General features: G+C 43.4%; 1 protein-coding gene across 1 annotated transcript in view; it reads right to left on the reverse strand.

Moving 5' to 3' along the window:
- LOC126175006 (nucleoprotein TPR-like) overlaps nt 1-25,484 on the reverse strand; it is a 361,682-nt gene that overhangs the window by 91,975 nt on the left and 244,223 nt on the right. The window contains exons 18-19 of the mRNA XM_049921492.1: nt 17,882-17,953; nt 186-245 (exon numbers count right to left, since the gene is read on the reverse strand). Coding sequence (XP_049777449.1) covers nt 186-245; nt 17,882-17,953 — 132 coding nt within the window. The remainder of the gene's footprint in view (nt 1-185; nt 246-17,881; nt 17,954-25,484) is intronic.

The raw sequence follows: 25,484 nt of genomic DNA on the forward strand, positions 1-25,484 counted from the left end.
TGCTGATTTTAGAGGCATAAAATACAGTGTCCACACAATTTTAAATATTGTGTATTTCTTGATGGTGATAGTGATTCCAATGCAACATGTTGTTAGCTTTAAGCATGGTAGCACATTTGGATGCACCAATAAAACAGTTTATTCAAACTGCATGCAGAAAAAAACATATTGTCGAAATTACGTACTTCAGTATCATCAGCAGTTGTCACATCTGGGGCAGCATTTGTTTCGTCACTCAGAAGGGCCTACAAATAACAGAAAATATAAGACCATGCACAGAAAACAATAATTCAAGACACAGGAGAACATGTCAGTAATCAGAAAATTAATTAAATTGTTGTCTATTATATTTGAGGATGTCAATTTTGGCACTACAATGGAACTGATACAAGCAGAACAATTACGGAGAGAACTGTGCAGCAAGCATGTCACAGCTACTATCCCATAACCTATGAAAGATCAAGTGAGCAACAAATGAAGGTTATTTTATGGTGTAAAGGCTGCTGCAATGCTGCTTCAGTTCACTTAACTTGCAGTACTGACTTATGTTCCTATGGGTGTGCTTCTGGCTGGATCATCTCATCAACAACCTTTCTATATTTGGACATGGGCTATGGACATATTTTGACAGGAATCCTTCTTTTGCTACAACTGGACTTTTACTATGTTTCTTCACTTCTTTTAGGTCACGTGTTAGGTAGTGTTAGTACTTTGTCCAAACACTCACAGTGTTGTACCATTACCTCACGAAGTTCTGTTTGCGTACTACTGTCTTCACATTTTTGGTGTTCAATAAATGTTTGCCTGACACACACACTACTTTGTTGATGCACTGAGGCAAGGAACATAGCTTCCTGTTTGTTAGACTCAGGTTCGCATAATTTAGTTCCCTTAGTGGACACAGTATTGTCAACTTTCCAAGAAATGTGTAAATTTCTACAAAAATTTCCAAACACTAATTTATGAGCACACACTTACATCATCATCAAAGCTACCTAACCACACAGCTCCACTGGGGCAGTCATGCAATCTTCATCATATGTCACACAAATGAGCTACAGATATTGTGGAAATCTCAACCAGAATAGCAAGACTTCTGTTAAAAATCAACAACAGAAAATCTATGGAAATCTTCAGGTCTATTGCAACAACATGCTCACAATGAGATGAAGAGGTAAAAGACCTTGTCAAGAGTCATGGAATCTCATAAATGACAGCAAACCTCACCAAAAAGGTGATAATGTGGATTTTAATGCCAAAATCAGACAAATAATTTCTTCAGTTGAAATTTTTGATATGACAGCAGAAAGATCTAAGATCACACTAGTAGAACTGGCTGAGAACAACAACTTGTTTATCCTCAGCATGTACTACCACAGGAAAAAGAGTCAGTTCGCAGTAAAAATATTTCTGTTACTGATAAATCAGATATACGTACAGTATTTAACAATCATTTTCTGAGTATTGCTGGTGAATTAAATAAAAATTTAGTTTCTGCAGGAAATCGTATTACTTTCTTGGCAAATGCCTTTCCGAGATTGATGTCTGAAATACTCCTCTGTGATACAGACAAGAGGGAGATTGAGTCAATAATTAAATCACTGAAGACTAAGGACTCTCATGGTTATGATGGAGTGTCTAGCAGAATATTAAAGAACTGTGCGGCACATATTAGCCCTGTACTTAGCCATATTTGTAATTTTTCCTTTAGGAATGGTCAGTTTCCTGAGCGATTAAAGTACTCAGTAGTAAAGCCGCTTTATAAAAAGGGAGAAAGGGATAATGTAGATAATTTTAGACCTATTTCTATGCCATCAGTGTTTGCAAAAGTTATGGAAAAGGCTGTGTATGTAAGGATAATTGATCATTTTATATCATACGATTTGCTATCAAATGTACAGTTCGGCTTTAGAAGTCGTTTAACAACTGAAAATGTTATATTCTCTTTTCTCTGTGAGGTACTGGATGTGCTAAACAAAAAATTTCGAACACTTGGCGTATTTTTTGATTTATCTAAGGCATTTGATTGTGTTGATCACAAAATATTGCTCCAGAAGTTGGACCATTATGGAATACCTCTTACTTTAGCAACAGGCAGCAAAAGGTCATTATTCACAATGTTGATAACAGCTGTGATGTGGGGTCTGAGTGGGGTACTGTCAAGTGGGGGGGGGGGTGCCCCAGGGATCAGTATTGGGGCTGCTCCTGTTCCTTATTTATATATGTTATATGCCCTGTAGCACTACGAGTAACTCTAAAATATTTCTGTTTGCTGATGACACTAGCTTGGTAGTGCAACATTGACTCTGTTTCAAATAGTGCAGTACTTGACCTCAGTTTGTGGATTGTAGAAAATAAACTAACGTTAAATCACAGTAAGAGTCAGTTTTTACAGTTTCTAACACACAATTCAACAAAACCTGCTGTTTTAATTTCACAGAACGGGCATATGATTAGTGAAGCTTAACAGTTCAAATTTCTAGGTGTTCAGATAGATAGTAAGCTGTCATGGAAAGCCCACATTCAGGATCTTGTTCAAAGACTTAACACTGCCGTTTTTACTATTCGAATGGTATCAAAAGTGAGTGATACTTTGACACAAAAAATTTGTCTACTTTGCTCATTTTCATTCACTTATGTCATATGGTATTACATTTTGGGGCAACTCTTCCCATTCTACAAGAATATTTATGGTTCAGAAACGGGCGGTTTGGGCAGTAAGTGGTGTTAGTTCATGAACCTCTTGTCGACCTCTGTTCACAAGTCTTTCACAAGTCTGGGTATTTTGACATTGGCCTCTCAATATGTATATTTCTTATTCTCATTTCTTTTTAGCAATATTAGTTTATTCCCAAGAATAAGCAGCTTTCACTGAGGTAAGTCATATAGATTTTCAGATTTTCATGAGTATTTGAGAATTCCAGCTTATTGGTCAGTTCTGTCTGGACAGTTAAGAACCCGATAAAAACATTTGGCAAATATTTCAGAATTTTCAATGTTGATCATGCCAAGTCTGTCACTTTAATGAAATGGGCACTTGGGGTTTGGTAACCTTTCAATCTGCCCTTAAATATCTGATAATCTATGGAATTATTTTTTGAAAAGTTGTCCTCAATTTCCTAAGTTTCCTGTTTTCAAGATGTCTTTTAGTTATTCTAATTATCCTTACTGTTTCCTTTCTTTGAAATTGCTCATAGTGTTTAGTTTTCCTTGAGCATTTCAATTTTTTTTCCATTTTTGGCCCCCTCTGTTAACACATCTTCATGTATTTCATTCCTACATATTTTATTTTCAGTTTTGATTGACCCAAATGTTTTTGTGCAGCATTATTACTTTCTTTAGGTAATTCTTGACAACTCACATTTTCAACTATTTCAATTTGTCTTGATATTTATGAACTGATTCTTCTTTTGTAGTAAGTCAGTCTGATTGAGATTTTTAGTTTACATTTAATTTTTATTTGTTTACTTTTGTGTTTCATTAGACAGACATTTTGTGGCTATGCTACTGTATTTGTTTCCAGTGTTTCTCTTTTCTCTCTTGGGTCCATGCCTATCTTCACTTTTGGATTCTCCCTGAAATCTCTGTGTGTTTGTAGCAGGTCATTCTCCCGTTTATCTGCCTTTTTTAACTTCAGTGAACCATTCCTCTTTGCGTTCCTTATTTTGAAAGTATGTTAGTATCCTTTTACATATCATTCCTAGGCTCTTTTGTATCACATGGCCATAAAAGGCAATCCTCCTTTTCCAAATCATGACAGTTAGCTTCTCAACTTGCTATTATGTACTTTGCTGATGTGACACCTTCTGTATTCTCTGTTTTCTTTGATGGGGCCCATGATCTATCTAAAAATCTTTCTTCCTTTGGCTTCAAGTTTCTCCATTAGACCTTTCTTGTTCAATTAAAAGTTTCTGACACATATAAAGCTTGAACACGAAACATCCATATTACCAAAAGAACGTATAAAAATTTTAGTGGGAGACTTTAATGCACAAGTTGGCAACGAAACAAAATTTAAATCAGTAGTTGGAGATTATCCAGCACATGCAAGAACCAACAGAAATGGGGAAAGACTCATAGATTTTTGTAGACAGTTTAATCTAAAATTAATGTCGACATGTTTCAGGAAACTTGCAAGAAAGAAAAAAACGTGGGTATCACCTAATCCAAATCAAGGTGAATATCAGTTGGACCATGTGGCAATAACGACTTGCAACTACAAGGAAATCTTGGATGTCAGAGTGAGGAAGGGCCTAAACATAGACTCAGATCATTATCTGACAGAAATAAAGACCATGTTCCAACCAAACAAACCTAAACCAAAACCAAGATGATTTCCAAGAGTAAACACTAAATTTCTCCTGCAAAAGCAGGACAAATTCTGTCATATACTAAACACAAGAAAAATGGATAATTGGGAAGAAATTAAGGAAACAATGATAGAGTCAGTTAAAGAAATGGGACAGCCACGAAGAATACCAAAACACAGATGGTGGAACGAGCTGTGTGATGAAGCAATTGACAATCGACTAAAGGCATGGAAAAAATGGAACAGTAATAAGAAACACGAATACTGGGAAGAGTTTAAAGAAGAAAGGAAAAAGACAGCAAAAATCATCAGATCAGTGAAAAGAAAATATGACAAAGACAGATTAGAAGAAATGGATTCTGATTTCAAAAGGAACAACACTAGAGACTTCTATAAGACTTTCAGAGAAGTTTTAACAGGATTCCAATCACCAAGTTTATATTTTAAAGATAAAAATGGAAAAATGGTTTTAAGCAATAAAGAGAACTGCCAAATCTTAGCTGAATACTTTGAAACCTATTAAATTGTGAGGAGCCTAATGACAGGTTGCAATTTCAAAAACCACAACATGAAAATCCACCGTCGGAACCACCTACAGTAGAAGAAATAGAAAATATTATCAATGCATTGAAGAATAACAAAGCACCAGGTGAGGATGGGATAGTGGCAGAAATGTGGAAACTAGGGTGCTTATCAGCATGTCAGAAAATTCACAAAGTAATTAAAGACATTTGGACAAAATGAATCATACCCAGTGACTGGAAACAAGCATTGATCCACCCTCTCCATAAAAAAGGAGATAAAACAGACACCAACAACTACAGGGGCATATCCTTGTTACCAGTGACATACAAAATACTTTCTAAAGCACTTTTAAATAGAATAGAGGAACAAGCAGCACCTAATATAGGAGATTATCAAGCAGGATTTAGAAAAGGTAGATCATGTACAGAACAGATTCTTAATTTAAAAACAATTTTGAGAGGTTTTTTTTTTTTTTTTTTGTGGTTTTAGGGCGCACAACTTCAATGGTCATTAGCGCCCTGACTACTCTAAAAATGCACCGCGAGCCACAAGTTGACAACAACAACTAAAAGGAAAAACACAATAAAAGACAGACTGACAGGCATAGGATTACAAAAATTCATCAAATGTCCTTAGCGAGGTGTGTCAAATTGATAAAACAAAGAACACGAGCAGCTGCTCGTGGGTCATCCGCTAAAATGTCATCGAAAGTATTAGGCAGGTTAAGATCGAGGCGCAGTTGGTTAAGATCGGGACAGGACATTAAAATGTGTCTAACCGTCAGCAAGTGCCCACAGGGGCAGAACGGCGCCGGCGCAGCCGTCAGCAGATGGCGATGGCTGAACCGGCAGTGTCCAATCCTTAACCTTGCTAAAACGACCTCCTCCCGCCGAGAAGGGCGTGAGGAGGACGTCCAAGCCACGGGAAGAGGTTTTAAGGCCCGAAGCTTGTTGTCGGTAAGTGCAGCCCAATCGGCATGCCACAGCGACACAACACGCCGACAAATGACCCTGCTAAAATCGGACGAAGGGACACAACAAGAAGCTGTCTGAGGCTGGAGGACCGCAGCCTTGGCCGCGGCATCTGCAGCTTCGTTCCCAGGGATACCGACATGGCCAGGAACCCACATAAAGCTAACCGGCGGACCGACGTCCACCAGCCGCTGAAGAGAGCGTTGGATCCAGTGTACGAAAGGGTGAACCGGGTACGGATCACTGAGGCTCTGGATGGCGCTCAGGGAATCTGAGCAGATGACATAAGCAGAATGTCGGTGGCGGCAGATGTAAAGAACAGCCTGGTAGAGGGCAAAGAGCTCAGCTGTGAAGACCGAACAATGGTCATGGAGCCGGTATTGGAAACTTTGTGCCCCGACTATAAAGGAACACCCGACCCCGTCATTGGTCTTAGAGCCATCTGTATAAATGAAAGTCATGGTGATGAACTTCGAACGAAGTTCCAAAAAACGGGAGTGGTAGACCGAACTGGGGGTGACCTCTTTTGGGAGCGAGCTGAGGTCAAGGTGAACGCGGACCTGAGCCTGGAGCCAAGGTGGCGTGTGGCTCTCGCCCACTCGAAAGGTTGCAGGGAGTGAAAAATTAAGGTGTTGAAGGAGGCGACGAAAGCGAACTCCAGGGGGTAGCAGGGCAGAGACATACAACCTATATTGACGGTCAAGAGAGTCGTCAAAAAAGGAACGATAAGACGGATGGTCGGGCATTGACAGTAGCCGACAGGCATACCGACAAAGCAGTATATCGCGCCGGTAAGAGAGTGGCAATTCGCCAGCGTCAGCATGAAGACTCTCTACGGGACTGGTATAAAATGCTCCGATCGCAAGTCGTAAACCCCGATGTTGTATGGAGTTGAGGCGGCGTAAGATGGATGGCCGTGCAGAGGAGTATACGAAGCTCCCATAATCCAGCTTGGAGCGGACGATCGACCGATATAGACGAAGTAGGACGGTTCGATCCGCTCCCCACGACATACCACTGAGAACACGGAGGACATTTAAAGAACGGGTACAACGGGCGGCCAAATATGACACATGTGGAGACCAGCTAAGTTTCCTGTCAAAGGTAAGGCCTAAAAATTTGGTTGTCTCCACGATTGGGAGAGCAACGGGACCAAGTCGTAAGGACGGTGGGAGAAACTCTTTGTAGCGCCAGAAGTTAATACAAACCGTCTTCTCGGCAGAAAAACGGAAGCCATTGGCAACACTCCAGGAGTAAAGATGGTCAAGAGAACGCTGAAGACAGCGCTCCAGGACACGTGTACGCTGCGCGCTGCAATAGATGGTAAAATCGTCCACAAAAAGAGAGCCTGATACATCAGCTGGGAGGCAATCCATTATTGGATTGATCGCGATGGCGAACAGAGCGACGCTCAAAACTGAGCCCTGTGGCACCCCATTCTCCTGGCGAAAGGTGTCGGACAGGACAGAACCCACACGTACCCTGAACTGTCGATCCATTAAAAAGGAACGAATAAAAAGAGGGAGGCGACCGCGAAGGCCCCATGTATGCATGGTGCGGAGAATGCCCGCCCTCCAACAGGTGTCGTAAGCCTTCTCTAAATCAAAGAACACAGCCGCGGTCGGGCGCTTCCGCAAGAAGTTATTCATAATGAAGGTCGACAAGGTAACCAGATGGTCAACAGCAGAGCGGCGCCTACGAAATCCACATTGGACATTGGTAAGTAGGCGTCGAGACTCAAGCAGCCAAACCAATCGAGAGTTAACCATTCGCTCCATCACTTTACAGACACAGCTGGTAAGTGAGATAGGTCGATAACTGGAAGGCAAGTGCTTGTCCTTCCCCGGCTTAGGAATCGGGACAACAATAGACTCGCGCCAGCATGCGGGAACATGTCCCTCAATCCAGATGCGATTGTATGTACGAAGAAGAAAACCTTTACCCGCAGGAGAAAGGTTCTTCAGCATCTGAATATGAATAGAATCAGGCCCTGGAGCGGAGGACCGTGATCGGCCAAGTGCGGTTTCGAGTTCCCGCATGGTGAATGGGGCATTATAACTTTCACAATTCGAGGAGCAAAAGTCAGGTGGCCTAGCCTCCTCTGCCTGTTTGCGGGGGAGGAAGGCAGGGTGGTAATGAGCGGAGCTCGAAACCTCGGCGAAAAAGCGGCCGAAGGCATTGGAGACAGCCTCAGGGGCCACAAGGACTTCATTCGCGACCTTCAAGCCAGAAACTGGGGAGTGGACCTTAGTGCCAGATAGCCGGCGCAGGCTACCCCAGACAACAGAAGAAGGAGTAAAACTGTTGAAGGTGCTTGTGAAAGCAGCCCAGCTGGCTTTCTTGCTTTCGTTAATAATACGACGACACTGAGCACGTAATCATTTATAATTAATATAATTCGCCACTGTAGGGTGGCGTTTAAAGGTGCGTAAAGCACGTCGACGAGCACGTAAAGCGTCTCTACATGCTGCGGTCCACCAGGGGACCGGTACGCGACGTGGAGAAGAAGTAGGGTGAGGGATGGAATATTCAGCAGCAGCGAGAATGACTTCCGTGAGGTGTGCGACCTGACGATCGCAGCTTGTGAAGGTTTGATCCTGAAAGGTCGCCCTGGAAGAAAAGAGCCCCCAGTCTGCCTTGGAGATGGTCCAACTAGAGGAGCACGGAGAGGGAGTATGCTGCAGGAGATGGATAACACACGGTAAGTGGTCGCTCGAATAAGTATCAGCAAGTGCATACCACTCAAACCGGCGTGCAAGTTGGGGAGTACATATAGAGAGGTCTAAATGGGAATAGGTATGAGATGTGTCCGAAAGAAAAGTAGGGGCGCCAGTATTAAGGCAGACAAGATTGAGCTGGTTGAAAAGGTCTGCTAACAAGGAGCCCCTCGGGCAGGAGGCTGGAGAACCCCAAAGGGGATGGTGGGCATTGAAGTCTCCAGTTAACAAAAACGGTGCAGGTAGCTGAGCAATAAGTTGCATCATGTCTGCCCTGGTAACGGCAGATGACGAGGGAGTGTAAACGGTACAAAAGGAAAACGTAAAAGTGGGGAGAGTAATGCGGATGGCGACTGCCTGCAGGCCGGTGTGCAACGTGATGGGATCGTAGTAAATATCATCCCGGACCAGCAACATAACCCCTCCATGAGCTGGGATTCCTACCATAGGGGGTAGGTCAAAACGCACAGAGGTGTAGTGTGCCAAGGCAATGTGATCGCATGGGCGTAGCTTCGTTTCCTGGAGGGCTACGACGAGCGGATGATGCAAGCGGAGCAGCAACTTCAAGTCCTCTCGGTTGGAGCGAATGCTGCGAATATTCCAGTGAATAAGTGCCATCGTAAGAAAAGGAAGATGAGAGAAGGGGTCACCTCGAAGGCCGCTTAGGGCCTGGCTTCGAGCGAGCACTGCCGCCGCTATCAGTAGGCGGACAGTCATCGTCCATTGGGTCTATAGGGTCATCGGCCATCTCGGGAGGATGGCCGGGAGGGGGAGCTTCCTCCGCCGGTGAACGGCCAGATGTACGGCTACCGGCGATGCGGCCAGGCGAAACGGATGACGGCCTGGGGCGGCAACCGCTGGGTGGCGCAGGAGAAGAGATGCGCCGTGGCGGAGAAGGAGAACTGTGCTTCCTATGCGCCTTTTTGGAAGGACGTTTGGTGGAAGTACCGGTCGAAGGCTGGGAGGTCGAGGGACGGAGGAAGTCTGCACGGGATGGTTCCTTCTTGAAGGACCGTGCATCTGACTTCGGGGTCTTCGACTTAGCAGAAGCTGAGGAAGTGGCTGGTGTCTGTGGTGTGATGGGAGGAAGAGGAGATGTCGACCGCGCGATCTTAGCACTGGCCGAACGGACGACCGTGGTGCTGAAGGTCAGATCGCATGTCTGGGTTGCGACCTCCCGGGTAGTCCGAGGAGAGGCGAGGACAGTACTATATTTCCCCGCTGGGAGCAGCGTGGGCTTCCTACTAGCCAATAGCTTGCGAGCAGCCGAGGTGGACACTTTCTCTTTGACACGAATTTCTTGGATGCAACGTTCGTCCTTATAGACAGGACAGTCGCGGGAGGATGCGGCATGGTCACCCTGACAGTTCACACAATGAGGAGACGGAGGTGGACAGTCACCCTCATGGGCATCCCTGCCACAAGTGACACATTTAGCCGCATTGGAACAAGACTGTCGAGTGTGATTGAAACGCTGACACTGGTAGCAGCGCGTAGGTGTCGGGACATAGGGGCGAACAGAAATAACCTCGTAGCCCGCCTTGATGCGCGATGGCAGCTTAACACTATCGAAGGTCAAGAAGAGTGTCCGGGTCGGTACAAGGTCGTTGTTGACCTTTTTCATGACCCGATGGACAGCCGTCACGCCCTGCTCAGCGAGGAAAGATTGAAGCTCCTCGTCAGTCAATCCGTCGAGGGAGCTAGTATACACTACACCACGAGACGAATTCAAAGTTCGGTGGGCCTCCACCCGGACAGGGAACGTGTACAGGAGGGTGGCCCGAAGCAGTTTTTGTGCCTGAAAGGCACTCTCAGTTTCGAGTAATAAGGTGCCGTTACGCAACCTGGTACAAGATTTGACAGATCCGGCTATGGCATCAACGCCCTTCTGAATAACAAAAGGGTTGACAGAGGAAAAATCCTTTCCGTCCTCAGTGCGAGAAACTACGAGGAACTGTGGGGCAGGCGGTAGTACTTTTGTCACTGTTGGCTGGTCACGTTTCCGTTTTTGGGTCGAAGTCGAAAGCGATGGAGTAGAATCCATTGCGGAGGAATCCCCCATGATTGCCAGCGTCTCCGATGGCGCGCTCCTTCCTTGTGGGGACCCTCTCAGAGGGCACTCCCGCCTTAGGTGAATGTTTACACCTCAGGTCACACCTCCCGAGAAACAGACGGAGGGACCAATCGGCATGGTCAGAAGGTATCAGCTCAGGCAATCACCCCTCCCCGGGCCTGGCCTTTACCAGGGGGTACGCGCGTGCCTTACATGTCTACCCAGGGCGGGGACTTACGCGTTACCCCGTCACCGGCTACGCGTGCGAACGCGTGGGTCGGCCTTCAGACACGCACAGGGAGGAAGGAAGAAGAGGAAAAAGAAGAGAGAGAGGGAGAAAGAGGACAGACTGTCTCAAACGCCGAGGCGGAGACCAGAGAAGGCAAGGAGAAGAAGGCAATGAGAAGGCAAGGAGAAAAAGGCAATGAGAAGGCAAGGAGAAAAAGGCAATGAGAAGGCAAGGAGAAAAAGGCAATGAGAAGGCAAGGAGAAAAAGGCAATGAGAAGGCAAGGAGAAAAAGGCAATGAGAAGGCAAGGAGAAAAAGGCAATGAGAAGGCAAGGAGAAAAAGGCAATGAGAAGGCAAGGAGAAAAAGGCAATGAGAAGGCAAGGAGAAAAAGGCAATGAGAAGGCAAGGAGAAAAAGGCAATGAGAAGGCAAGGAGAAAAAGGCAATGAGAAGGCAAGGAGAAGTCAAGGGAAAGAGTAAGGAAGACAGTGAGGTGGAGAAGAGCAAAGAAAGGGACCAACAAAAGGAAGGAAGAAACGAGAAGTGAAAAACCAAAAAGACCACGATTATAGGTCGTGAAACCGTCCGTCTCCGGACGCAGGCGCTAACTACCCCCGTGAGGGGGATGGACTCCTTTTAGTCGCCTCTTACGACAGGCAGGAATACCTCGGGCCTATTCTAATCCCCGGACCCGCAGGGGGGAATTTTGAGAGTGAGAGCTATACAAAATAAAAATACAGTAGTTACTTTCGTAGACTTCAAAAAGGCCTACGACTCAGTTGACAGACAAACACTATTCCAGATACTTTATGAATCAGGGATAGATGAAAACACCAGAAGACTTGTTGAACAAACGCTCACAGATACAACAACAAGAGTTACATTTCAAGGTGAAATTTCTGAACCATTCAAAATCAAAACAGGAGTTCGACAAGGTGACGGACTGTCCCCAATTCTCTTTAACTTGGTTCTAGATGTAGTAGTAAAAACATGGGAAAACACATTAAAAAACAGAGGCACAAAGGGTATAAGCATGGGCCAAGGAAAGAACAAATTTGAAGTAAAATGTTTAGCCTTTGCGGATGATATGGCATTGATAACTGAAAACCGAACAGACGCAACAGTTATGCTTGATATGTTACACGAGATTGCGGAAAAGACTGGGCTATAAATATCCTACGAAAAAACCGAGTATATAGAACACAAACATAATACAGAAAAGTTTATGACAACAAAGTATGGAAAAATTAAAAGAGTTGATAGATTCAAATACCTGGGGGAGTGGATCCAAGCCAATGGACTGGATAACACAACAAATAAAGAAAGAATAAAAAAGTTGGAATTTGCATATAAATTAACACGAAACTACTACAATAAGAAATCAATATCCATACAAGCAAAGATTAAACATTATAATTCAGTTATTAGGACACAAGCAACATATGGATCAGAGTGCCTAACATTGAATAAGAAAGGCGAATTAAGAGAACTAGAAAAAAGAGAGAGAGAAATATTAAGAAAAATTCTAGGTCCTGAGAAAAACAAAGAAAATAGGTGGATTAAAAGGAGAAACGAAGACCTATACAAAAATACAGAAAATATCACAGATACAATGAGGAAGAGATGGCTAAAATTTTATGGACATTTAAAAAGAATGGAAGAGACACGGATTACAAAGAAGATTTTTAATTACGTTAGTAAGCTGAAAACAACTGTAGGATGGATAGAAGCAGTAAAGAAAGACGCCAACAAAATAGGTGTTACAGAAGAAATAATACGTGACAGGAATAACTTTAGGCTTCTTATAGAAAACGCAAACTATGAAGAAGATGCGCCAAAACCTCGACCCAAGAGAGTGTGGACAGATGAGCAGAGATGAGCAGTAGGTGAGAAAATGAAGAAGTACTGGGAAGAACGGAAGAAAAAGAAACACCGTAAGTCTTAAGTTGTATGCGGTCCATAGCTGGCCAAATTCATAAAAAAAAAAAAAAAAAAAAAAAAAAAAAAAAAAAAAAAAAAAAAAAAAAAAAATTAAAAAAAGAAGTCCCTGGTCAAGTAACAGTGGAGTAGCGTTTAATTTTGGTGTTTTAAGAATATTTATGTCTTTAGTGTAGACGCCTTTAGTTAGTTGTACACCATTTTGTTAATGTGTGACAGGGAAGCTTCTTTCTCTCATACGACAGGCTTTATCCATTCACCTAGGTATTTATCAAACAATGGAAACTCCAGGCAGGAACATCAACAATATAGGAAAAGACAGACTGCTGTTTACCGTAAAGAAGACACATCGAGTCGCAGACAGGCACAGTTAAAAGACACCCACACATAGCTTTCAGTCACAGTCTTCTTCAGTGAGAGATTAGGGGTGGGGGGGGGTGGGGGGCAGCAAGCATACCTCACGCGCACACGAGCACCAACTCCAGCATCTCGGGCCAGAATGCAACATCATATGATACGGGATACAAGAAGCAATTTGGAGGGGGCAGGGAGGGGAAGGGATAGAAGGGGATGGGAGGGGAGAAAGATGAACGCTGCCTTGTGGAGTGTGCAGGGACTAAACTGCCACCAGGCACAGGATCATGAGGTTGTGGTATCCTACACAAGATACTTCCCAGCCCTCCTAAAGTGGTGTTCTGTCGCCCACACAACCTCCACAACATCCTAGTCCATCCCTATGCAACTCCCAATCCCAACCCCCTTGCCACAAGTATCATATCTGCGGTAGACCCAGGTGCAAAACCTGACCAATCTACTGACCCAGCACTTTCTATTCCAATCCTGTCACAGGTTTATCCTACCACATCAAGGGCCAAGCCACATGTGATAGCACCCATCTCATTTACTAGCTCTGCTTTAATCACTGCACAGCTTTTTATATTGGTATGACTACCAACCAGCTGACCATCAGGATGAACGGCCACCGTCAAACTGAGGCCAAGAGCAAAATAAATCACCCTGTGGCACAACATGCAACTCAACATAACACACCTTATTTCAATGGCTGCTCACTACCTGAGCCACCTGGATCCTTCCCTCCACCACAGTTAAGCTTTTCTGAACTGCACAGATGGAAGTTATCCTTACAACACATTCCCTGCTCCCGTAATTATCCTGGCCTCAAGCTATGGCAACATACTGTCCCCACACCCTCCACCCAACAGTTTCTACCTCCTCTCTATTATCATCTCCTACCCTGTTTATTTGCAGCCCTCTGCTGACAAACCTGCCTGTCTTTCTCTACTTCTTCTCTTTTTTACCCAACTCCCTGCCCCAAAACCCCATGATGCTGCACCTGGTGGCAGTCTAGTCCCTGCACACTCCACCAGACAGCATTCATCTCTCTCCCCACCCATACACTACTATCTCTTCCCCTTCCCCGCCCCCTCCATATTGTTGCTTGCATCCCATGTGATGTTGCATTCCGGCCCGAGATGCTACAGCTGGTGGTTATGTGTGCGTGAGGTGAGCTTACAGACATACACGTGTGTGTGTGTGTGTGTGTGTGTGTGTGTGTGTGTTTGTGTGTGTGTGTGTGTGTGTGTGTGTGTTTATTGACAAAGGTTGTGGCCGAAAGCTATGTGTGAGTGTATTTTAGTTGCACCTGTCTCCAATCTGACGTGTCTTCTTTATGGTGAGTAGCAATCTTTTTCCTATAGCTAGGTAGTTAAATCTTTTTGCCTGCTTAATGTTTTGCAGTCCAGTTTCCAGTTCCCTTGGCACTGATTTTATATCTGTCATAAATTGTGTCTTCTCAAAGGAGTTTTGGAGCCCAAGTTTCCATATCATCATCATCATCATCAACTTAAACTGATTTCTAAATATTTTTCATCTAGAAACTTTACTGGCTATGTCCAAGAAGGACCAAAATAATACTGTAGGCATAGGTGCTACTTAGGAGTAGATGCTACATCCTGGTGCTGATTTTTTACCGAGCCTTACAAGTCACCCATCAGATATTGATGGAAATAATAACGTTGAAAGTGGACACCACAGTTTTATGGTGATTTAAGTGCCAAATGAGAAACAGAGTCTAAAGTCTCCTCCAAAAATTGGAAGAATATTGTTAATAATATGCTCAGAATGCATGGGCACATGTACACTGGATACACAAGAAACTGAAGTGGCCAAATTATTATTCCAAGTGTGTCACAAAAATCAGGTCCAATGTGTACTCCCAACTTGTATCACAAATATTTTCAAAAAAATGACACAAATTTTCTGCTGATGACATGCAAGAGGTGTTTCAAACATTCTGGAAAACAGTGTCATCTGATCAGAGGAATATCTACACAACCAGTTTTGTGAAAATTATTACAATCAAATATCCTCACACAGCATAAAATCAGATCCATATTTACTGCTAAAAGCAGTTTATTCTAAAAAGAAATTGGCTATTCATAATGTTGTAATGAACAGTCTAGGAGGTAATGATGCAGTGAGCTGCTGGTTAGAAGAGGCTTAAGGCAAGTTAGCTGCAACAAGTTTTGCCTTGTTTGTCATGAACATACTGTCTAGAATGATTAAGTAAACTCCTTTCCAAGTCATTTTGTATTCTCACAGCTGTACGTATTAGAATATGAACGTGATATTAGCAAATTATGTTCTAACATTAGCAATTACTTCAAGAGTATTGATTTAGCAAGGTGTTTGGGTAAAGAAGAAACTCGGATGGAATGGGACTTAATATACAGTTACACTGAGGGCTAGGGTGAGGGTGTCACTTGAACGATAGGCCTTGATATTTAGTATTTAGAGGGGTGAGGAATAACCTTAAGAAGGTCATTCACTAGATTACTTCTTTCTCACTAACTATCTGATGGAAAGTTGGTGGCTTTATGACTGAAGTATACCAAAAGGGGCTGCAAGCTGCAAAAAACTGAGCCTACTGTTACAGACCAGGGAGCATTACCTTACAATCTGTATGCAATTATTTACTATGACATCATCAGTAGAGTGGCAACAGCAGCATCAAAAGAAGAAGAGTAATTGTAGAAAGAAAATAGAGTGACCACACCAATAGTGGAGAATGAACTGCCGTAGCTGAAAGAGGTAAGAAATGAAATGTCATAAAAATGCTGAACAGAGGAAAGGCAGAACGAATAGATGGCATACCTACAGAGATGCTGGAAGAGGGAAGAGATATCCCACAAGCTAGAGTCTACCACCTAATCTGTTTAATTTGGAGGAGAGGAAGCATGCCAGCAGAATAAAGCAGTCTCTCATCTGCCCAACACTTAAGATAAGAGACCCGATGAGATGCAACAACTATATACGAATTGCCGTAATATATACAGCTTATAAGATCCTGAGGATGTTGTTGCTGAAGCCGCTAACACCATACATCAAGCAAGTATCTAGATTCCAATTTTGAAATGGAAAAATCAGCAGTGGGTTAACTACATACAATAAGGAAGTGCTATCAAAGAGCTGGGAATTTCACGGATATGTTCACCAACTTTTTATGGTCTTCCAAAAAGAATATGAAAGTGTGAACAGGCACACAATGTGGCAAGAACTGGAAATGGTGCAGGTTCCCACAAAACCAATAAAAATAACACAAATATGTACACAAGAGATAACATGCATGATGAAAGCGATTGAAAATATGTCACATAAGTCAAGGTGAGGACTGCAGTGCAATAGGAAGACTGCCTCTCTCCAATTCTGTTTTATCTGGTTCTGTAAACAGTACTGAGAAAGGTATCAAGCCTGAAGACAGGAACTCAGCAGCATAGAAGGATCAATGCCCAGGCCTTTGCAGATGATGTAGTTTCAATAGCACAGAATGATCAAGATCTGGTTCATATGGGAAGAGTGTTAATGGAAGAGGCAATGAGAGCAGGCTTAAAGACAAATATGGGTAAGACCAAATACCTCATAGTGAGCAGAGAGAACACTGACAGATCTTTAGATATGGATGGCAACATCTTTGAAAGAGAGTATCTTGAGGCAGTACTTAGTGAAAGGATTGAGATAGACCAGGAAATAATGACAAGAATCTAAGCAGGAAACAGGTCAAGCTTTGCACCATGAAAGCTGCTGAAGTCCTGGCTTCTATCGAGAACCACGAAGATTAGTATCTACAAGACAGTAAACTGTTGTCCTATATGGAGCAGACACCTACACGCTGACACCAAAGATAAAAAGAAACTCCCGACATTTGAGAATGCTGTTCTGAGACAGATGTTTGGACCAGTAAAGGAGACGACTGGAGAAAAAGAAAAAACCATGAATTGTAGCAGCTGAAATCATTAGACAACTTGGCTGTCATTAAAGACAGGCAGCTGAAGTGGTATCGGCGCATAAGTCAACAAGGCCAGATCACCAGGCAGGGAGTGGAAGAAGACATCAGAGATAATAGGTTGAGGGGAAGACAACGACGGAGACAGACTGATAAGATCTGAGTACTATGGGACTAGCTGGAGAAGAATACATGGACCAAAGAAAATGCAGCAGGACGACTGGCAAAGCCAAGGACCAACTGCAGTTTGTGTGTCCAACCTAGTAAGTATGTATGTTCTCGTTATTTAATTTTCCCTACAAAGAACATTGTAAAAGTGATAAGATGTGCAACACACTACAACAAATGAAAAGTGCATAAGCAAAATATCCTGCAACAATTTGACACATAGTTGAGGAATGCCTTGTTAGAAAGTACCACAGCCAGACTGCTCATTTCCTGGATCCGACTGATGGGGAGCCATTGATTATATCAGTAATATGGACATCATTTGTGATGTGCATCTTACTCTGTTATACCCTGACTAACGCTTTTGTGTCTTTATTTATACTTTTTTTTGGATATTTGTGATCTTCCTGTAACTTTTATTTGTATTATTCTTGGACATTTACAAATTTATATACTTTACTTGTGTCCTTACTAAATTGTGATTTATGCCATCTGCTAAAGAGTCAGCTGTAGTTATCATCCGTATAGAAAACAATACAGTGCAGCACATACTTATAGCAAATCCATGCACTGTGCGACCTCCTTATCTCAACATTTCATACACATAAAGGAGTCACAAATACAAAAAGATTTCTACAGGTATAATATTTTCTTTTATTATATTTTACCTTCTTGCAAGGTGGTGGCACCTGATTATCTTCCTCGCCATCTTCTCTGCTTTCCCCAGCTGCATCTCCTTCCTAGCAAACACACAACCCAGAACACATTACACGACTATATTTCAAGCTGTATGAAACTATTATCTCTTTTTCAGGCTCTGAAAAACAACAGCTGAGTAACTAAGGAATAACTGAAGGCGTACAGGTAACAACTCTTCATATAGTTTAAGTGCTTGAGTCACTAATAGACACAAGAACAAGATTGAGAATGTCGCTGAGCTTTCAGAATAAGTCCTTCTTCAGAATTAACAGTGTGCGTGCCCCCCCCCCCCCCCCCCCCACACACACACACACACACACACACACACACCTGCAGGTTCCACTATCCCAGATAACAACAATGTGCCAGTTCTACAGCGTGTATGAAGTGAATGGATGTGTAGAGTGTAATGGGTGAGAGAAGATGTTTATTTCTGTGCAAGATGACAAGTAGTCACACAAATGACCCATACCCCTTGCTGCAGTTTTGGTTATTTATCATTGTGCTCAGGTTTGAGCAATGTCCTATCTGCAATTCTTCCCTACCTGCCAAAGTAGTGTACTTTTGCCCACTTGATCTACAAAATATCCTAGTTCTTCCTTAGGCCACACTTGCTCCCAACTCCTTGACATGTGGGTCATGCCCCAAGGAAAATGCTAGTGTAAGACCTATCCAGTGCATCCACCCACTAAAACCTACCACTATCCAGACCCAGGCATATACTATTCTATCAGAGGCAACATCACTTGTGAAAACAGTCGTATCATATATCAGCTCTGCTGTTACTTCAGTACTTTATTTTATGTGAGCACAATAACCAACCAGTTATCCACCACAACAAATGGCCACTGCCAAGCTGTGACCAACAGCAGAATTATCCACCCACTGGAGGAACATGCAGCTGAGCCAACAGGCTCAGCTTCACTGGCTACTTGACAACTCGTACCATCTGGGCCCTTCCCCCAAATACTAGCTCCTCTGAATTACTTACATGGGGATTGTCCTTTCAACACATCCTTTGATCCCACAATTCTCCTGGCCTCAATCTTTGTTGGCCCATCTCACATCAACCTTCACCCTTGTTCCCTTGACCCAATTTCACTCATTCTGAAGCCACACACCCTCCTCCAGTATGTCCCTCTCGGTTCTGTCTCCTCCTCCCAGTCTACATCATGTTATGCCAGCACGAGTGGCTGGCATTCTCAAACAATTATCATCTATTGCTCAAGAGTGACTGGAACTGAGCTCTAACTATTGCAGGCTACATGTACTTGTCGAAGCACACTGTGGTCTGACCACAGTCATTTTTGACATGCCTTTGAAATTGCTATCTGCAGTCCCCTTCCTGTCTGTCCTAGTTTGTAATTTTGTTTGTTTCAATACTATATACATTCTGCTGCAAATGTATGGTCCCTGAAGCTGTGAGTGGGTCCTGTTGTCTTTGGTTGATCAGAGACACACACATTAATTTTCTTGGTCAGTCTGAAAGCACCATTCATACTGTCTTCTTGGGACATATGGCTGATGCAGTCTGTCAGCCTGGGGATGTATCACAGAAAGGCCACATCAGGAATTTTTATTCCTTAGAAGTGTAATTTGGTGGTGTTGGTCTTGTCAAAGTTTTTAAGTACTTCATGAAATATGCATATCTAAGATGCCACAGTCATTTTCCTGTGTGCTAGAAATGTATTGATCATATGCCTCTTTCGGACTGTATGGTTATTTAAGAGCTTCGGTAACAATCAATCTATGTGCATGGATTTGTCACACATGGTGGCACCATTCCTCATAAGTAGCACATCATCAAGGAATGGTAGCTGCCTATTCTTTCCTACTTGCATGGTAAACTGAATAATGGAATGGTACCCGTTTAGGTGTTTCATGAACTCACATCTTACATCTCCATAAAGAAACTGACAACCATCACATGTAATGGACTTTACATGCCCCTGTATTTTCACAGAAAATGGTTGGAACAATATAGTCAGTGTTGGTAATAATATCGTTTATATATCAAGTTCTAGCAATGATAGCAAAAACTGTCAAAGGATTCACTAGAGTGCATCAATTCCCTTTTCCAAGAGAATATTACTACACTATTTCATTCTTCTCTCGTATCACATTACTTCAAATTGAATGGCAGTTTCTATAAGAAGCTGGAAGGAGTGGCATGGGATGTCCAGATGGATGACAATTTTTTTTTTTTTTGTTGATCAACCACTTGACTCATCAGCCTACTTGGCTACTATGTGGTACAGGATAATGGACATCACCTCTCGTGTGTGGAGGCAAGTGAAAACAGCTTGATGACTGCTTCGAACATGTAAACAGTCTCCATGCCAGTTTTCAGTTTACCATGGAAGTAGAGAAGGATAAACAGATATCCTTACTTGATATGTTAGTTATGAGGAATGACAGAAATCTGTGCTGTACCTTTTATTGTAAACTCTGGTACTGCGCGCCGCGGAATTCGAATCCGCGCCAGACGTCATGGACGTCAAAGACCCATAGAGGTCTCTGCACCATCGCGCCGTAAGCTGTGGCGGTGCACGCCTCCTGGCCCACTTTTAGTGTGAGGGCGCCACAGTGGAACATGTGGTCCCAGCAGTCAATAGCGGCGCCCCTGATAGCGAACTTAAGCGCCTGCCTCTCGCTCAGCCAGCCAGTCTAATCTCGCGTACGTCGGTTTACACCTCACTTCACGCTAGACAGCTTACTTCCTTGTTCTGTGTACAAGTGGACATGTTCGATCTTGTGGTATTCATTCTGTCCTTCGTCGGTCGTGTCCATCCTCTCCCGTTGTGTTGTTGTTCACAGGCCTTTCCGCAGGTCCCACTGCACTTTCCACGATTGCTATCCCGCAACCGTCCTGGTCGCAGTTACAACAAAACTTATGCATGTGAAATGGTATTTACATAGTCTCTCAGAACATAAACCAAGACAAGAGAAGTGATCAATTAAGGCCCTCATAACATACAATAACAATGTGTGAACCACAAGACCTAGAATATGAAATGCAATGCCTGCAATGTAATCTGTGGAGATATCGGTATTCCGTCAAAGACATTGAAAGCATGACAAAAGCCAATGGTAAGTGAAAGCACACCTTTACAGAATAAATTCTTGGCCGCCATAATCCCCATACAGAATTCACTGTATACTCCAAAAACATAATATAAAGACAACATAAAAATCAATGAAGAAAATCAATCAGTGCCTCAGATAAGCCAAAGACAGGCACCCACTCACAACATTAGACATTTACTGAATACCATGACCTTGCAGCTAAGTGAATATTGGAATGACAGGACAATCTGTTAAACATAGGTCAAGGTACATAAGGGAAATTTGAGTTTGTAACAGATTGAGACTGGCTCTTCACACATTGAATGATGTCATATATTAAGCAACATTTGGAAAGTTTCTCAAGTTCTATCTGATGGAACAAATTACCATACCACCAGGTCCAGTAAGCCATCTAGATCTACAGCAGTAGCAGTAGTAGCACCACCACCACCACCACCACCACCACCACCAACAACAACAACAACAACAACTTTAGCAAGGAAATGGAAAGGGGTAAACGTATGTTTGCCAAGTGCCTTTTAGGGAACAACTAATTAAGGTAGCAAGCGGGAAGGCACACCAGTAATGACTGTGGACAGGTCTTCAGGCAACGCCACCACAAATACATATGCATTCTGTCCAAAACTTCAGTTTCAGTCCAATATGGGCTATGCGAGCCACCATCAGTCTACGGGGTACTGGGACTTTTTATTGTCAATTGTAAATTTATAATGTATTACACTTAAAATTTTCACTTTTAGTCTGTAATAAATATTGTGGACTACATGCTGGGTAGAATCATCACCTCAGAATAGAAGTTGTTTGTTCTTGTAAAAACACTGACACTGACAGATAAAGTTCACATGCACTGCCAGAACAGTTAATAATAAGTGTGGAAGAAAACTGTGTTGGCCATGAGATGCTGCTGGAGCAGCAGTTGCCAGGCACACACACACTCTCTCTGGTCGCAGCTCTCCACAAAGCACATGCCTATCCCAATCCTCTCTCTCATAATGGTCTTCGGATTCTGTTCCATTACTGAACGTCACCTGTCATGACTATCCTGACTATTGATGGCCTATTCTCCACCTCCAGGGCATACTGACTGTATTCTGCACACAGAAATATGCTCAGAGTCTAGCCAATTAAACCTCTTGTCTATTTATAACACCCTTGGATGCCTATTCCTCTGGTAACCATCCCAGGCACTACTTGGCCCTGTACGGAGCAATTGATGATAATTCTTTGAGAACGCCATCCACTTCTGCTGGCAAAACATCAAATTATCAATCACAAACTGGTCAACTGTAAACTTCAGAAAGAATCCTTCCAAGCAATATATCATTCCACATACAATTCCCATGAAATGAACTAACAATTGCAGCATACCCCAACCAAGCATTTATGGTCTAACCTATATAGCACAGATGGAAAGTTGCTACTCACTTATATAGCGAAGATACTGTGTCTGAGATAGGCACAACAAAAAGACTCTGAAAGCTTTTGGCCAATGGCTTTCGTCAACAACAGACACACATACACACGCATGCATGCGCCCCCCCCCCCCCCCCCGCCCCACACACACACACGACTGCAGTCTCAGGCAACTGTAATCACACTGTGAGCAGCAGCACCAGTGCATGATGGGACTGGCGACTGGGTGGGGTAAGGAGGAGGCTGGGGTAGGGAGGGGGAGGGATAGTATGGTGGGGGTGGTGGACAGTGAAGTGCTCTAGGTTAGGTGAAGGGCAGGGGAGAGGTGAGGCCGGGGGAAGTAGCGGAAAAGGAGAGAAATAAGTTTAAGAAAAATAGATAAATAAAAATAAAGGACTGGGTGTGGTGATGGAATGACAGCTGTGTAGTGCTGGAATGGGAGCAGGAAAGAAACTGAATGGGTGAGGACAGCGACTAATGAAGGTTGAGGCCAGGAGGATTATGGAAACCTATGATGAATTGCAGGGAAAGTTCCAATCTGCACAATTCAGAAAAGCTGGTGTTGGTGGGAGTCCCACCATCTGGCCACAGAGGAGCATTCCCCTCGTAACTCAGTAGCACCCAGGACTAGAGCAACTGAATTACATTCTCCGCTACGGTTTCAATTACCTCTCGTTTTGCCCTTAAATGAGAAATGTCCTACCCACTATCCCTGCCACCCCTCCCCAGTGGTATTCTGCCGTCCACCGAACCTACACAATATACTCGTCGATCCTTACACAACCCCTGCTCCCAAGCCCTTACCTCATGATTCATACCCTTGTAATATGACCTAGATGCACGACCTGTCCCATACATCCTCCCACCACCACCTACTCCAGTCTGGTCACTAACATCACCTATCCCATCAAAGGTAGGGCTACCTGTGAAACCAGTCATGTGGTCTACAAGCTAAGCTGCAACCACTGTGCTGCATTCTATGTAGACATGACAACCAACAAGCTGTCTGTCCGGCTAAATGGCCACTGACAAACTGTGGACTACCCTGTAGCTGAACACGCTGCCAAACATGATATTCCTCATCTCAATGACTGCTTCACAGCCTGTGCAATATGGATCCTTCCCACCAACACCAGCTTTTCTGAATTGCGCAAGTGGGAACTTTCCCTGCAATACATCCTACGTTCCCGTAACCCTCCTGGACTCAACCTTCGTTAGTCGCTGTCCTCACCCATCCAACCCCTTCCCTGCTCCCATTCCAGCACTACACAGCCGTCATTCCACCACCACAACCAGTCTTTTTATTTTTATTTATTTATTTTTCAATTTATTTTTTCACTGTACGTCATCACCACCATACTACCCCTCCCTCTCCCTTCACGCACTGGTGCTGCTGATCGCAGTGTGGTTTCAGTTGCCTGAAACTGCTGAAACTGCAGTCTGTGTGTGTGTGTGTGTGTGTGTGTGTGTGTGTGTGTGTGTGTGTGTGTGTGTGTCTATTGTTGAAGAAGGCCACTGGCCAAATGCTTTTAATGTGGAAGTCTTTCTATTGTGCCTATCTGCGACTCAGCATCTCCACTATATGGTAAGTAGAAACTTTCCTTCTCATAATATTGTTACTTTCCATCCTGGGTTTTCCATTGTTTTATTTTTACTATATAGCACAGAGTTTTCCAAGACTTCACTAGAAACTTTTCCGAGTGTTGGTATGAAAATAAAAGTAATGAAGGGCAGTGGAGGAGGAAGCATCAAATGAGGTAGTGCAATTAGCAGAAGAGGAGTTAAAACCAATCAGAATATTCATCACTGAAGCAAAAGCCAATCAACCTCTCGTCATGGCAATCCTGATTGAAAGATCAAATGTCATTCAGATATCTGGAGCTGCTCTGGAAAGGAGAAAAATCTGGATGTATACTTTCACAGGTTGCACTGGCCACATTGTGGCATATTGCAGGATGTGGACAGACGATTGCTTTCAGCAAATTTCATTTTCTTGAGCGGACAGCTGTGACTCACAGAAATCAGCAGATATATGTTTCAAATGTTAAGAGCTACGTCATTTGAGATACACACAAGCATATACAGGAGAAAGACAATGAAGAAAATCAACCTAGTACTTCTTAAAGGAACTACTGCATTTTTTACGATGTCCACTGACATGACAAAATTTGTCTTGGGATACCTCACAATATGTCTGACCTCTTTTGTCTGGCATTATGCAGCAACTCGATGTGGCACAGACTCGACGAATTATTGGAAGTCCCCATCCAGAAACCAGAAATATTGAGCCATGCTACCTTTATAGCCATCCATAATTGCGGAAGTGTTATCAGTGCACGATTATATGCACGAACTGACTTCTCGACTATGTCTCGTAAATGTTCCATGGGATTCGTGTTGGCTGACCTGGGTGGCCAAAGCATTTGCTTGAATTGTTCAGAATGTTCTTCAAACCAATTGCGAACAACTGTCATTCATAAAAACTCCATCATGTTTCGGAACATGAATTTCTTGAATGGTTGCAAATGGTCTCCAAGTAGCCAAATATAACCATTTCCAGTCAACGATCAGTTCAGCTGGGCCAGCCAACTCAGTTCATGCCATATAAATACAGTCCACACCATTATGGAGCCAACTGCTGCTTGCACTGTGCCTTGCTGACAGCCCGGGTCCATGGCCTCATGGGGTCTGCACCACACTCGAAACCTACCTTTTAGCTGTTACCAATTTAAATCGGGACTCATCTGACCAGGCCATGGTTTTCCAGTTGCCTAGGGTCCAACCACTATGGTCACAAGCCCAGGAGAGGCACTGCAGGCGATGTCATGCTGTTAACAAAGGCACTAATCAGTCGTCTGCTACTATAGCCCATTAACATCAAATTTCACCACACTGTCCTAAAGGATATGTTCACCATATGTTCCACTTTAATTTCTATGGTTATTTCACACACTGTTGCTTGTCTATTAGTACTGACAAATCTACACAAATGTCGCTGCTCTCGGTCATTAAGTGAAGGCAGTCTGTCAACCACTGCATTATCCATGATGAGATGTAAATGCCTGAAATTTG

Source organism: Schistocerca cancellata, chromosome 3 (genome assembly GCF_023864275.1).
Source record: "Schistocerca cancellata isolate TAMUIC-IGC-003103 chromosome 3, iqSchCanc2.1, whole genome shotgun sequence".
Classification (NCBI taxonomy): domain Eukaryota; kingdom Metazoa; phylum Arthropoda; class Insecta; order Orthoptera; family Acrididae; genus Schistocerca; species Schistocerca cancellata.